Consider the following 15653-nt stretch of genomic DNA (forward strand, 5'->3'; position numbering starts at 1 on the left):
TCCCCCCCTTAAATCCAGGCCAAATTACCAAAGACACTCCTTCCTATGCCCAGGAATGTGCACGCAAGGGGCTTTTCTACAATAAGGCTTGCTTGTTTGAATTCATCTCCAGTGTCGTGTTTAAATAGCACAGCGTCAAAGGTACAAATAGGGGAAAACACCTGTCTTAGTGACTGGGGGGCTTTGTGCTCTCGGTGCACAAAGCAGCCTGGGTGTTCCCCTTTTAGAACTAGCTTGGTACAACACAGAGCAAGTAGTGGGGTCAGAGGGCAGGGGAAGGAGACACAGAGGAGCCTCCCTCTGAGGTCCTGGGCACCATCTCTGTTGACTTCTGCTCCCACATCCATAGCCTGTGACGTAAGGGAGGGATGTACCGCAGAGCCAGGTGCCCATGGAGCAGCCTGAAGTCCCAGGGAGAAGGCAGCAAGGGACAGGTTTGCTCCGTCCACCTCCCGAACACTGGCCCCCGCACACAGAGGCGGGCCTGACTTCCCTGATTCGGGGCGCACCTCTCACTGCACCCGACAGGGTGGTAGAGGCACAGAGCAGACACCAGGCCATGCGGTAGGGAGGGCATGAGAGTCCCCTTGGGATCCAACTACCTGGTAAGTTGCTTCAGGAGATTCAGAGAAGCTGCCAGAGTTACCCCAATTCCCCCAGAATCTGTGAGCCGTGGCTAAGTCGGTCCTGTTTCCCCTCCTTAGTTTCTCACCAGGGTTCCGTGTACGGAGAACCTGGGGGACGTTCAAGGGTCTCATGAATTGTTCCATAAAGCCTACGCCTTAGAAGTTCTTCGATACGATTAAGGTCCCGGCCGCCAGCATAGCTTTAACCCCTCACAAGAGATCTAAGGATGAGGCTGGTGTTTGGTGAGCCCAGACCTCCCGTGGTCAGCCTCTCCTCCCTTATTCAGGCCATAAGCTGTTGTCGAGGGATACGGATACGCAGCAGCCTGCCTCTATGTAGGTATGTATGTTACTCATTCATTCATTCATCCATTCATTCATTGTATAGTCCATCCCAAGAATGTCTTGGGATTTTACTGTTTGCTTAGGGAAATCCAATATGCTGTCAGGTGTCCAATAAGAAGAAATCACAACCATGAGCCTTTCTGTTTGTTCTTACGCTGCAGTAAGAGCGCCTGTTAGAGTTACCTATTTACGTGTCCGTCCGGGTCAGTCAACCAATGGAAAGTGCTAGGAGAGTAAAAACGGAATTTCATTTTGCCACCACTTTACGGTGATTGTTAGACACACAACGGGTCCCTGTGTGTATTTCTGTCACAGTCTCACGTTTCTCGTACATGCTCTCTCATCTCGATTGGGACAGCAGAGCCAGGTGGAGGATATTCCTCCATCATTCCTGGAGGATCTGTGGCGCACCACGTGGGAAGCTTTGTAGCGTAGATAACTGTATACAAATTTGTCAGGTTGTCAGGGTGTGTGTGTGGGGGGGGTGGGTCTTCTTGAGGCTCTAATTGAGTGTATGCACGTGCCTACATGTCCACTCTGAGAGTCATCTCCACGACCCCGCACATACGCACTATTCATCTTGGTCCTCCTTTCTGTCATGCATCATTCCCCCTTGGCTTCTCTGCTTTTGCTGGTTTCTAGAACCTACGTTAGTGAAAGGACAGTTTTCTAACACTGCACTCCTGTGGAATTAGAACTGCTTTGGCATTAGAGGCAAAGGCCAAATACCAAAGATTGGAAATGCTCTAGAGAGGATGTGGACATGCTCTGAGTGGCTGAGACTGCAACCTTCCTGGAAGGCTGCACATGCGTATTCTACACACTCCTAAGAAATGGTTCTTGGGAGTTCAAGAAAAGACAAATGCCTGGATTCAAGAATTCAGTGTCAATTGCTAAGATAGGGCTCAATTCTTGAACCATCCCAGGAGTTCTGATGTGCAGCTGGGATTGAAAACTCATGAGCTGGATATTTAGTTCTTAATTCTTCCCATGATAAAAAAAAGTTAAAATTCTGAAACCTGTTTCTTAATGCCACACAGAGTAGTGAGTATCCACGATACTTCTGAAGTGAACAAGGGCACTGCACACCATGCTTCCTCAGAGGGACGATATTAGTAATTTGGGTGGGACAAGGATTTGAGATTTTTCACTCTTTAGTTCTCTTCCTGCCATCAGAGCTTTCCGGTCATCGTGGCCACCTACAACACCTCATAAACCACCAAATAGTCCGTAAGGAGCTGAGAAGCATTGCTCAGGTGAGTGTATGTGGCTTCAAAGGCAAAAAACACTTCAGATAAATTTCGGCCATCGAGCATTTTCTTTCAGTTGTTACCAAAACGGTCCCTCTGCGGTGGCAGTCTGGGGATCGATCAAGGATCAAAGAGATGGACTTTGAATTTTAAAGTGGTTGCTCAAAAAAAAAAAAAAAAAAAAAAAAAAAAATAAAGTGGTTGCTCTCCCTGACATGCGTGTTTTTTTTTCTTTAAAGTAAACAGGGTAATCACTAATTAAATACAACATTTACATTATTTCATTTCTTTTTATCATAAAGTTCTATCTAGCCTGTTGACTCTCTAAGATGAAGAGCCAGAAGGACAGTGACAGATTTCAACTGTTGGTTAGCTCCCCACTCCTGCTCTCTCCTCCCTCTGGAACAAAACTACAGAAAAACCCAAAAGAAAAATGCAAATAACAACATGGAGACTAAGAGCAGTTATTTCAAACTAAATTCTCAACTACTTGTGAGGCGCTTATTTTCTTTTTTTAGAAATTAATACTCAAAGGGAAATGGAGATCCTGGGGGATGAAGATTCACGAGAGTGTTACCAGAACCAACTTTTGTGATAGAGCGAAGGTTTTCCACATATCATTCTTGATGCTGAGGTGCAAGATACCTCACTTTACCACAGATTTTCATATCCACCAGCCAAACTGCGAGCATTTCTGAGTACTGGTATTCAGTACTGGTATTTCTGAATCCTGGTGGCAGTGATGCATTCCCGCTTTCCATTGGGTAAATTGTCAACAAGATGGACAGACAGGACATTTTGGGTACATGGAGCTTATCTGGGTCACTTTAGGGATGAGGAGAAAGGGAGACGCTCAGGTTCACCAAAGTCAGTTTCTATTTGGAGAGCACCTCCCACTGGAGCTCTGCGACTGGCTTTGAATCCCAATGTAATGAAATTCCAGAGAATGACTATTTTTTCCCTACTCTACTCCCTGCTCTGGAAGCAGTTCTGTGTGATAACTGACTTTAGAGGACAGAAGTCCAGGCAACCAATCTGATCAGCAACCAATGTTCGAGTATAATAGGAAAATGCAGAAATAGTCGTTTCGCTTAGAGCTGGTCAAATGCAGCAGGGGGGATAGAATCATTTTCTCCATGAACTACGGCTTAATCTATCTCATGCATCCAAACACATCTTTTTAGACAAGATGCCATCAGCATCACAACAAATTGCTGACTTTCCGTGATGGTCACATTTCATTTATTCCCCATAATTTTTGCTGATATTTAACCAGATATCAAAACTGTCTTGTTAGTCCAATGCAGCCTAGCAAAGATACTTTATAAATCTATCTGTGCATATTTTGAAATGTGACCAACTTGTGAACGTCAGCTTTTCAACTATCGAGAAATAACTGAAATATTTAATCAACTTTTACAGTTATAATTATTTAGCAAGAAGAGTACAGATGAAGATGTAAAAGACAGAAGCAAAAGTTAAAATGATTGATATAAAAAAATCACAGTTACTTCCTTACCTGAAATATTGTAATGCGTGGGCTTCTTATTGAATTTGGTAGTGGTAAGATGTGTCTTTTTAAAGAAATAAGCAGTCTTCAGTGTTTTTATAGCATTGGTTACTACAGAAATTATACTTCTTTTACTTCTTGTCTTGAAGGGTGAACAAAATAAACAAACTGAAAATACTACAATGAATGGTAAATGATGAGAGACTTACAGTACAAAAAACAGTGTAAAAAGGAAGACAAGTTTAAATATTGTTGTGTAAGAAAGTGATGAAAATAATACAAGAATGAGAATAAGTAAAATGATAGGCTGGAACATCTGGGAAGGTAAATGCAAAGACAAAGAGAAGAGTTAATTAATAATAATTTTTTAACACTTCATTTATATATATCTAAGCATTCATTCAATTTAAGATGAAGAAGAACCCTCCCCTAAGCCCATATTTACAAAATCTGAAACCTATTATTACGCACAGTGCTTTCTCTCACTCTGATCCCGGCCCCCCTCCCGGTCCCCATGGTATAACTGGAAACCCACATGCTCAAAGTATTCAAAAATCTGCTGCAAGGAAGCTAAAAACCAACTACTCGACATAATTAGAGAAGAAAATAAGCTTTAACGTTTCAAGATTCAACAAGTTTCATCATAAAACTTTTTCTCCCCCCATAGCGAAGCAGGGCAACATGCAAGGTTTAAACTAAGCGACGGGGCTGCGAGTTTTCTGGTTGTGACTAACAGGCAGTTAATTCATGTCATGCTTCTGCGTGTAGACTGATTTTTAAATTTAAATCTGTCACGTGTCTTAAAAGCCATGCATGCTGGTGTACTTCCGTGTGTTCTCCAACGGACACGGGACAGGAGGCTTGCCAGAGAGGTAGCGCCGCCTGTTAACGTTCGACAAAGCCTGTCTTAGGTGGTTAATTCTGACAAAACGCATGGCTGCTTGGCCCCCATACCTGGCTAGAGCAGCTCAGTCCAACTCATCAGCTGTGCCTCGACCAATTAGGATGAAGGAAAAACGCTGGTTTTCCCCGTGGGGGGATAGTCATGGCTATTTCTCTGAGTCAGGGTCGCTTCAACTTAAAGTCTGACAGTCCTTCCCCCATCCTGGCAGTGACTGATTGATTGATTGATTTAAATCTAGAAATAATGATCCTGTTACTACTTCCACTTGCGGTCAAGGGCTGGCTTCCCTTCGTCATGGCTATTTCTCGGAGTCAGGGTCGCTTCAACTTAAAGTCTGACACTCCTTCCCCCGTCCTGAGATTCTCCCCTAGAGGGCTGGCAGTGACTGACTGATTGATTGATTGATTGATTGATTGACTTTTAAAATCTAGAGATAATTATCCTGCTACTTCCCCTAGCGGTCAAGGGCTGGCTTCCCTCCGTGCCTTTCCGGGAGGGCTCCACACCCTGTCTCATCCCTCTTTACCGCTGGGTGTGGACCTGTGTCAGTGGTTAGACAATAATCTTGGAGATTTGGTCGTTTAAAAACAAAACAAAACAAAACAAAACAAAACAAAACAAAACAAAACAAAACAAAACAAAACAACTCCCAAACCCAAAGCACGCTATTTTGAGCTCAACTACAAGCCTGGCTCAACACCTGCAGATGGGCAGCTAGGGAGGCCCGTGCGCGGCCTAGGAGCACGCGCAGAGGAACGCCCGCCGGGCCGACACGTATGCACGGTTCTTAAAACTCCTCTACTCCGGTGCGAGTGTGGACGTGAGTGTGGACGTGTCGTGTAAGCAGCCGGCTGGGCCGCGCCGATCTTGGGATTGCACGGGGGTGGGGGGTGGGGGGCAGGTGTGCGGCGGGGCGGGGCCTCGGGGGACGCGCAGGCAGGTGCGCGCGGCGGAGGGGGAGGGGCGGGGCCTCGGGGCCGGAGAGGGGACGCGTGCAGCGGAGGGGGCGGGGAGGGGCGGGGCCGCGGGGCCTCGGGGCCCAGCGGGGGGACGCGCAGGCAGGCGCGCGCAGCAGAGGGGCCAGGGAGGGGCGGGGCCTCGGGGCCGGGGGCGGGGTCTCGGGGCCGGGGGCGGGGCCTCGGGGCCGGGACGGGGGCGCGCAGGCAGGTGCGCGCGGCGGAGGGGGCGGGGCGGGGCCTCGGGGCCGGATTGGGGACGTGCGCAGCAGAGGGGGCGGGGGGGGAGGGGCCTCAGAGTCGGGGGCGGGGCCTCAGGCCGGGGGCGGGGCCGAGCGGGGTGGGGGACGCGCAGGCAGGCGCGCGCGGCGGAGGGGGCGGGGAGGGGCGTGGCCTCGGGGCGGTGCACTGCGGAGGGGGCGTGGCCCGGGCGGTAAGCCCCGCCCCCGGGCCCCGCGGCCCCGCCCCGCCCCGCCCCGCCGCCGGGCGCGCAGCAGGCCGAGCTGTACCTGACTCACGGATATGGGCTCCTCGGCGCCGCGCTCGTCCGCCGCCTTGGGCACCTCGAGGCGGTCGATGAAGGTCTGCAGCTCCTTGCGGAAGGCTTTCATCTGCGCGTTGATGCGGTAGAGCAGCTCGTGCTCGCGGATGCGGCTGCCGTCGTCCTCCTCGTCCATCAGCCCGAACAGGTCCCCGTTGGCCACGTAGATGCGCGCCTCGGTGATGATGGTGCTCGTGTCGGCGATGAGCCGGTCGATGGTCTTGCCCAGGCGCTCGGCCTCGGAGCGGATGTCCTTGAGGTGCTGGCGGTCGGAGAAGCCCTTGGGCCAGGCGGGCGCGGCGTAGAGGGAGCGCGTGGGCGTCAGGCAGCGCATGTTGCGCACCTCCTCCGAGTCGCTCTCGCCGCCGATGGGCCCCTCGCGCTTGCGGTGCGGCGGCCGCGAGTCGTCGTCGCTCTCCTTCTTGCCCGCGTCGCTCTCGGCGTCGCTGTCGCGCGGGCTGCCGCGGATGCCCAGGTGCGAGGCCAGGTCGTAGCGCTGCATGTTGGACATGAGCACGCGGTTCTCGTACTGCAGCTGCATGACCTTGCCGCTGAGCTCGTTGATCTGCAGCCGCGCGGCCTTGAGCTCCTCCTGCAGCGCCTCGCTCTTGGCGCTGTCGTGGTGGCGCGCGCTGTCGTGGCCGCCCGACTTGTACTTGTACTTGGCGAGCTCGGCGGTGATGCGCTGGTTCTGCTCCTCCAGGTCGGCCACGTTGCGCCGCAGCAGCTCCGTCTCGTCCTCCACCAGCTGCAGGTGCTGCCGCAGCTCCGACAGGGACTCGCTCTGCTCGCGCATCAGCGGGTTGGCCGAGCCGCCGAAGTCGTCGCCGCGCAGGTCGTCCAGCTCGGCCTTGAGGCCTCGGTTCTCCACCTCCAGCTCCACGATCTTGCGGCCCAGGATGTTGGCCTCCTCCTCCACCAGCCGCAGGCGCAGCTTGAGCTCGGCCTCCCTGGTGCTCGGAGGGCCCCCCGCCTCGCCCTTGGGCAGGGGGCTGTCCAGGTCCCCGTAGAACGACCTGTACTTCTGGAGCTCGTGTTCGAACCTGTCCTTCTCCTTGTCGATCTTGGCCATTTTCTTTCTCATCAGAGCGGCCTCTTCCTTCACGAACTGCAGCTGGCACTTGAGGTCTTCGTTGTCCTCCTCATGTGGGAAACGGGGCGGGGGGAGGGGGGGAGACAACAGGAGATCATTTCTATGGAGATCCAGAAAACAGAAAAAGTACGCCTGCAAAAGTGATGACTTTTTCTTGTGTGTGTTTTTTTTTTCTTTTAAAAAAAACATTTTATCTACTCATGAGAGACACACACAGAGAGAGGCAGGCAGAGACACAGGCAGAGGGAGAAGCAGGCTGCATGCAGGGAGCCCGATGTGGGACTCGATCCCGGGACTCCAGGATCAGGCCTTGGGCTGCAGGCAGGAGCTAAACCACTGAGCCACCAGGGTTGCCTGCTTTTTCTTGTGATCAAGCTTTAATGAGACACACAGAAGTAGGTGCTGTTTATTTTCTTTCTTTCTTTCTACAGATTTTTATTCATGAGAGATAGAGAAGCAGAGACCCAGGCAGAGGGAGAAGCAGGCTCCATGCAGGGAGCCCGACGTGGGACTCGATCCTGGGACTCCAGGATCACACCCCGGGCTGAAGACAGGCACTAAACCACTGAGCCATCCAGGGATCCTCAGGTGCTGTTTATTTTCTACAAAGTGCTTAAGTTATTTGGCAGATAAAACATTAGGACAAGGTCACATCCCAGCAACACAAGGAGAAAGAAACATCCTGAGAGAAACACTATGGTCATCACCGTCCAGAGATTATCATAGGTTGTAACTGAGCACAACTGTGGGGCTGTCACTTCAACAATGTGCATTTTTCAGGTTTCGTTTCTTGCGTGATTTGAATGCCTCTGATCGTAATGTGAAACCTATTCCCTGGAGGACGCATGTGCTGCGTGCTCACTACCATTGATGGAGCACCGACTTTCAGCCAAATTCTGTAAACTTCTTTATACACAGGACCTACTTTACTGTTTAGAGTAGACTTAATAATAGATATTAATAAAGATGTCCCATAACTAGTAAGAGGCAAAAGACAAAGGTACAATCTGAATGCATTCCTGTCTGACTCTAAGGCCCATGATGGCTCTGCAAGAGCAAAGAAAGTCCTCTCTTCTCCGTCTTTATTCAGGGCAGGATTGCTTACTTGAAGGCCTTACTTAAAGCAAGGAAAACTTAACCCTGGAATGGCCCCATCCAAGGAGAAACCGGCAAGCATTTTCACCCAGATCATTTTAAAAATAAGATATATTCCCATCAGTCTGAAATGAATAAAGTTGCTTCTGCCTAAATGGAAGACGGAGTAGATCCTATAGGAGCTCTTCTTACAATTCTTTGGACAACCACAAACCCTAATCACTGACTAAGCTGAGGAGTGATTAGAAGTTTTCCAAAAATTGGAAATCAACCTGCTGAGAGCTAATACCAAAGTACCTTATTATGCCCAAGGACACATTTCCTGAGGACAATTTCCCCAAATTCTAAGTATGTATGTAGGGTCGATTGTGTAACTTCTGTGAATTTTGTTTTCCTGATTTCTAAATGTTTTTTAAAAAGATTTTCTTTATTTGAGAAAGAGAGAGAGAGAGAGAGAGCAGTGGCGGAAAGGGCAGAGGGAGAGGGAGAAGCAGACTCTCCACTGAGCAGGGAGCCCTATGTGGGGCTGGATCTCAGCACCCTGAGATCATGACCCTGAGCCAAAGGCAAACACTGAACCTGCTGAACCACTCGGGTGCCCTGGATCATTTTTAAAATGGAAATAAAAATGCCTTCCTTGCCCAGCGATGAGTCCATTGTGTTTGAGATGAGTTGTGGTAAAGCAGCAGCACCCACTGGTGAGGCAGGTGAGAATAATACGCTTCTGCTAGAGATGCTCATTAGAGATGGCCCAAAGCCTTTGGGATGGAAGAGATGGAGAGCAGCGCCCAGGTCTCCTGTCCTCCCATCTGCTAATGAGAATTAGGATGGAAGGGCTGAGAGCCGTGGAGCGCACGGAGCCTGACCGTCACATTCTTTATGTCATCACACCCTGACATGAACTTGGTAGAGCTGCAGGTTAGTAAGGGACAGAGCACATCTTTATCCAGACTGGGTTCAAAACTCTTATTCTTTCCACTGTACATGTTGCCTCTGGAAAAGCAGCACAAGAGAAGGAAAGTAGGACAATGGGATAAAATACAAGACAATGGATGTATTGGCTTGTATACTTTCCTCTAGAAGGGGTTTAGGAGAAAGGATAGAGGCACGGAGAGAAGAGTTGAGAGACTCTCGAGAGCACAGTGAGAGAGAAGGATGAGAATGTATGTCCCAGGAAGATTTGACATGAAAATCCACTTCACAAGGGGACACGCCGCTCTACAAGAGACTCTGTGTTGGGCCCTCACACTAATTCAGTGGGTATGAAGCCCAGGACACATAGCAATGTTTAATATCATATCAGCAGAAGAATCACAGATAACCCTAATGTTTCCACCTTATGTGTCTTGATGGAGGGCGCTGCTAATAACAGGAGTAGGGGATGAACAGAGAGGAGGAGGTGTGAAGAAGGTGGGTTGAACCAAGTGTCTTAAAATGCTATCTTTGAGGCGTGTCAGTGGAGGGATATCTAGTGGAAACATCCATCAACAGGCAAGTGGAATCTCAGGCCCGAGATTACATCTAGGGCCCTGCAGAGAGTTTGGGTCCAAAGGCGCGGATGTAAGAGTGAGGTGTGTAGAGGGGATGGCTGAAGCTGTGGCAGGGGTTTTGAGCAAGCGAAGAGAAGAAGAAAATGAAGAGAGACACATAAGCCATGGTGAAAGGTTTGGCAGGGGGGCAGAAGAGTCAAATATCGTGCAGGAATTAGAGACCATGTTTGCCTACAAAGGTGATCAGAAATAAGCACATCCAATATTTCCCTAGGCCAGGCTTTGCTAGGAAGTAAGAGTGGAGGAGACTGGGAAGTTAGGTTGGGCTACATGCATGGGACAACTCCTTGCCTGCACGAGGAGATCTTTATTTGCAAATTAAAAAAAAAAATGGGAGTGAAATGCTGCAGTTTCGATCTAACTCAAATAGCTCTGGATGTGATCTAACTCATGGACTGGAGCAGAATCACACTTCACCAGGTATGGTAAGCGAGTATGAAAGAGAAGGCTCCCTGATTTGTGTACATGTGCGCTCTCCTGCCTCAAAGGAATAGAAACATAAACGTCATTTTAAGATCTGGACCTACACTATTTGGAAGGAAGTCCCTATGAGGGAGGGAGAATGATGGGCCCCACAGTAATTATTTTGTATTTGTTTAAAAAGAAATCTCTTCGATACACAAAGTGTGATAGGTTCTAGAATGCCAAGAGCTTAAGAACCCCGTATGCTGATGCATCCCGCATGCTCAGCCTGTAACCCCGTAACCAAAGTATTACAGCTGCGTTTGCAAGTGAGCGTGGAAATACTGTACATAAATGCTGATGACGTTAGGTCCAAGGTGGCCTGGAAAATGGCTGGTTGACAATAACTGCGCAGTACGTGCTTGCTCCTACTTTTTACAGAGAATGCCAGGCAAGAAACACTACCATGCTTTGGGATGTGAAGCAAGTCGTGTCTTATTTTCGTGGATGTTGAAGACTCACTCTTAAGAAGATATGAATGGCATGTGCAGAAGGATAAAATGATGAGGGGCCAAAAGAAGTGAGCTGAGCCCGGCTTGGACTTAGCCACTACCAGAAGCTAAATTGCACTCTCAATGAATCATGTGCTTTAAACACATTTAATTCATACAACAGCTCTCTCCTATGATCCCGTTTTACAGATGAGGAAACAAAGGCAGAGACAGAATAAGTGAGTCATCTAAGGCCACACGGCGGGCCCGTGACTGTTCTTCATTGCTGTGCGATATCGCTGCTTGGTAAATAAAGTCACGGTGCTGCTGAAGGAACGCGGAAACACTATTACTGACGAAGCTGAAGCAAATAAAAATGAAGTATGGATCCGTACAGATAATAGTAGGGTGAACCGTATGGAATTGCTGTTCACACAGGTCAAACTCACAGGGTGTAGGCAATTTCATTTGGCTCAACCTAGATAAAGGGGACATGGGAGGATCCAAAAGTGCGTATTGGACATGGTGCAGTATCACATGCTAGACCCCGACAAGTCAAAGCTGAATAAAATGAGCCGTGACTACAATCTGGCCTGGCTGAGTGTGGGAGGAGAACATGGAAAGAGTAATCTAAGAATCGATGACCCTCAACCTTGACCGAGCAACAGAATCACCTGTGGACTACTTTATCATGGAGCTCTCCCATCCCAGATGGTCCCAGTCAATCTGCTGGGGTGGGTTTTTGGAAAACTACAGGTGATAATCTCTTTGGACAAATGAACTGGAAACACTAGCAGGAACTTCATAGACAACAACAGCACGCTTATAAGTTTCCCAGGTGTTTGGGCCATGAAATAAAAACTGGTGGGCTGCAAGGTCTCTTGTGAGGTCCTCGGTCCCACTAAGACATTGACGGAGGCTGTGGGTGTCTTTTGCAGAAAGGTGCCCGCGTGCCCATGGAGTCGGAGGGTCATGGAGCTAGAAATAAACAGTTAAAGATCCCTGGATAAGAGACTATTGTTGAAAAAAATAAACTTGAACACGGCAAGCGTAAGAATAGGCCAAACGTGAGTTTTAAAAGAAATAAACTGCTGATTAAAGCTGACTTGGGCATTGAGCCTATAGCCCCTTGTCCCTCGATGAGGTGCAGGAGAGAACTGATGGCAACTAGTGAAATGAGCCACAGCAAAATATGCACAGCCGGGTGGCTAAAGTTCTGGCAAAGGCAGAGTGAGAAAGCCGTAGTGACGGAGCATCTTTGATCTCACTGAGAGAACAGCAAGGAAGGTACAAAATGGACTCATGGCCTCGCGATGAGACTCTGGGATTTCTGAACTGCTGGCGCGTCTCGAGGGCCTTGTGCCAGGACCAGGGGAACGTTAACCAAGAACAGAGCAGAAAGAGAGAGGAAAAGGGAAGATAAACTTTAATATGTCGTGTTCTCTGGGGCACTTGGGGGCTCAGCTGGATGAAGCATCTGACTATTGGTTTCAGCTCAGGTCATGGTCTCACGGGTTGTGGGATCGAGGCCCGCAGTGGGCTCTGAGCTCGGTGGGGAGTCTGCTTGAGGCTCCCTCCCTCTGCCACTCCCTCCACTTGTATGCTCTCTCTTGAAAATGAATAAATAAATCTCTTCGAAAGGCATTTAATAAGTTGTGTTTTTAAAAACATTGAGATCAACTTTCCAAGTTTTGGATATTTCAGTATTGCCGTAGTTAGAATTATTAGCTCATGAGAAAACAACTTGTAAGACTAGAAGAGGTTATGCTATACTATGAGACTCCAGCGGACACATGCAAAAGTCAATGACTACCCAAGTGTCTTTGGGGAGCCATCATGTCACTTCTGCCCCCAAATATCTTCTCTTCTGTTTTAAAATCTCCTTCATTACACCCATCGTCACCCTCTGCTCATCCTGAAAGCAGAGCTAGTCTTCACGGTGGCTGGGTTTCTAAAGTTCTTAACAAGTCCGTGTTGAATACATCTTTTTTTTTTTTTTAGGTTTTATTTTTAAAAAATCTCTGCACTCAAGGTGGGGTTCAAACCCACAACCCCGAGATCAAGAGTCACACGCTCCATTGACTGAGCCTGACAGGCATCCTTTAAAACATCTTTTAAAGTTTTATTTTTATTCTCTGTTTCCTTTCTTTTGCTCCCCCAGTCACTGGCATGGAGAATTCCTTCATTCTAGGGCCTTCTCATCACAAGCCTCTCTCTCACCTCGCCATCCCTTCCTACGACATTCCTTTCTCTACTCCTGATGCTATAGGAACAGCCCTTCTATTGGCCGCATTCATTAGGAGTGAAGAGGATGAGCACTGTGCGTGCAGTTCTCAAACACAGCAGCACACAAGGTACTGATGATACTCCGGGTGTGCTTACAGTGTGGAAGCAAGAATTGGGAGCTTGGTCTTAGCTTTATAAGCAAAAACCCTGAATACTTCATACTGCCTGCATCCACGGCTACAGGATGTGCATAATCAAACTTTTTTTTTTTTTTTTTACATGAGTGTATCTGGCTACGACGTCCATTTACAGATGCAGCTTGTAATTATATACAATTAGAAAAGGTGCTCAATTGATGTGCTAGATGAAATTTTATTTCCACATACCTCTGTGGGAGTCTGTTGAGTCTTTTTTTCAGATTTTGGCAAATCTTTGCTTCCTCTTCTTTTTAAGGATAGCTGAAAACAGAGCACGAACATATTTAGTCCGGTACACTATCATTTGAACGCAATTTTATGTTTTTAAAAGCATCTCTAATGTCCTATGACAAAACCAAACCAAATAAATCATGTTAGGTTCAATGATCCTAAAGGAGGAAAAAAAAATTCCAAACCGGATAGATTTTAATGTGTTGTTACTTTGGGCTGAGGAACTGGCAATTATCTAAATAATCTGAAGAAGATAGGAAACCCACTGTGAAACGGCAGAAAACTGGGTAAAATTGAAGACTGATGACCCAATATAGTTCATATTTCAAACAAAAGCAAATCCTTGTTAGCGTTGTACATCACCAAAGAACAAAAAAAGGAATAAGGTATTTCCAGTTGAAGACAGGTTTTCATCAGCCTGTGAAGACAAACGGTCAGTGGATCTGCATACAATTTGAAGAATTTGGCTCTTTCCTCACCACACATCTGTGCACGCAAATACAATGCCGTGTGCACACAGACACACGTAACACAGTAGGGAATTGTCACAGTGAGCTGGAGTGGACACGCTCCACCTGAGGAGCAAGCTGGTTGGGAACTGGCTGCAGCTGGTTAGTGCAACACAAGAACGCGGGCTTTTTCTAGAGAAGCTAGAAATATGGATTGTCAAAACCACAATGAGATCCCACGTCACCCCAGTGAGAATGGGGAAAATTAACAAGACAGGAAACAACACATGTTGGAGAGGATGTGGAGGAAGGTGAACCCTCTTGCACTGTTGGTGGGAATGTGAACTGGGGCAGCCACTCTGGAAAACTGTGTGGAAGTTCCTCAAAAAGTTAAAAATAGATCTGCCCTACGACCCAGCAATTGCACTGCTAGGGATTTACCCCAAAGATACAGATGCAGTGAAACACCAGGGACACCTGCACCCCGATGTTCATAGCAGCAATGTCCACAGTAGCCACACTGTGGAAGGAGCCTCGGTGTCCATGGACAGATGATGGGTAGAGAAGCTGTGGTCTATGTAGACAGTGGAATATTCCTCAGCCATCAGAAACGACAAATACCCACCATGTGCTTCGACGTGGAGGGACCTGGAGGGTATGATGCTGAGTGAAATAAGTCAATCGGAGAAGGACAAACATTATATGGTCTCATTCATTTGGTGAATGTAAAAAATAGTGAAAGGGAATAAAGGGGAAAGGAGAGAAAATGAGTGAAAATATCAGTGAGGGAGACAGGACATGAGAGACTCTTAATTCTGGGAAACGAACAAGGGGTAGTGGAAGGGGAGGTGGGCAGGGGGTTGGGGTGACTGAATGACGGGCACTGAGGGGGGCACTTGGCGGGATGAGCACTGGGGGTTATGCTATATGTTGGCAAATTGAACACCAATAAAAAAAAAAGGACAAAAAAAATTTGGATTGTTATGTATCGTTTGTCCCTAATTGGAATTCAGACAAACAACATTTGTAGGTTAAAAAAAAACCCAATATCTAGCACCAGATCCTTTCAGGGACCAGCCATACATGACCTCTGGTACTTTGTGCCATTTCTCAGCACCAACCTAATAAGGAAGATCCCTCTGTATAAGCACTAATCCAGACGTGTGGATACCTACCACACGCCTGATAGGGAACTGAATATCCAAAGATCAATGAAATAGTGCGCTCACCATCCGGAAGCTCACAATCACCGTGGGAGACAGAGAGAAGCAAACGATTAGTGTACACTTTGCTAAGTGCCATGCTTTAGGTTCCATGAAGCAGGTGCTTTGTCTCAGTGCGGCATCGCCACCCTCAGAATAGTGCTGGTCCCGGGGCAGGGATTGGAAAAAGTATTTGCTGAACTAATGAAACCTATTCATAATGAACATATTTGTAAAATATGAGGTTCTGAGGGCAAAGAGGAGGATGGGGGCATAGAAATGAGGAAAATGAATGGAAAAGCAGGAGAGGCTTCCCCAAAGCGGAGGCTTCATGAATTTGCAGAGAGCTCCAAATTACAGTTTTCCCATGTTAATGTGTAACCATATCCCATGTTAAATGCAGGATATGTTCAGGCCCAGGAGGCAGCGGAATACGGGGCTGCCACTGCGTTCCTTCAGTCCGGAATCCAGACTACAGAGCCGAGCGAGTGGCCCGCGTGCTTATTTATTTCTACTTATTTTTTTTAATTTTTTAATTTTTATTATTTATTTATTTATTATTTATTTATTTATTTATTTTTATTT

General features: G+C 47.8%; 2 protein-coding genes across 2 annotated transcripts in view; both read right to left on the minus strand.

The window, feature by feature from the left end:
* Positions 1–3873, minus strand: part of KIAA0408 (uncharacterized protein KIAA0408 homolog) — a 30463-nt gene extending 26590 nt beyond the window's left edge. The window contains exon 1 of the mRNA XM_038525498.1: positions 3741–3873. The gene's annotated coding sequence lies outside the window, so the exon portion shown is untranslated. The remainder of the gene's footprint in view (positions 1–3740) is intronic.
* A 29-nt stretch (positions 3874–3902) lies between these two features.
* Positions 3903–15653, minus strand: part of SOGA3 (SOGA family member 3) — a 45981-nt gene continuing 34230 nt past the window's right edge. The window contains 3 exon segments of the mRNA XM_038526749.1: positions 3903–4047; positions 6101–7273; positions 13376–13447. Of these exon segments, the coding sequence (XP_038382677.1) occupies positions 3937–4047; positions 6101–7273; positions 13376–13447 (1356 nt within the window). The 3' untranslated portion in view covers positions 3903–3936.

This window comes from Canis lupus, chromosome 1 (genome assembly GCF_011100685.1).
Source record: "Canis lupus familiaris isolate Mischka breed German Shepherd chromosome 1, alternate assembly UU_Cfam_GSD_1.0, whole genome shotgun sequence".
NCBI lineage: Eukaryota > Metazoa > Chordata > Mammalia > Carnivora > Canidae > Canis > Canis lupus.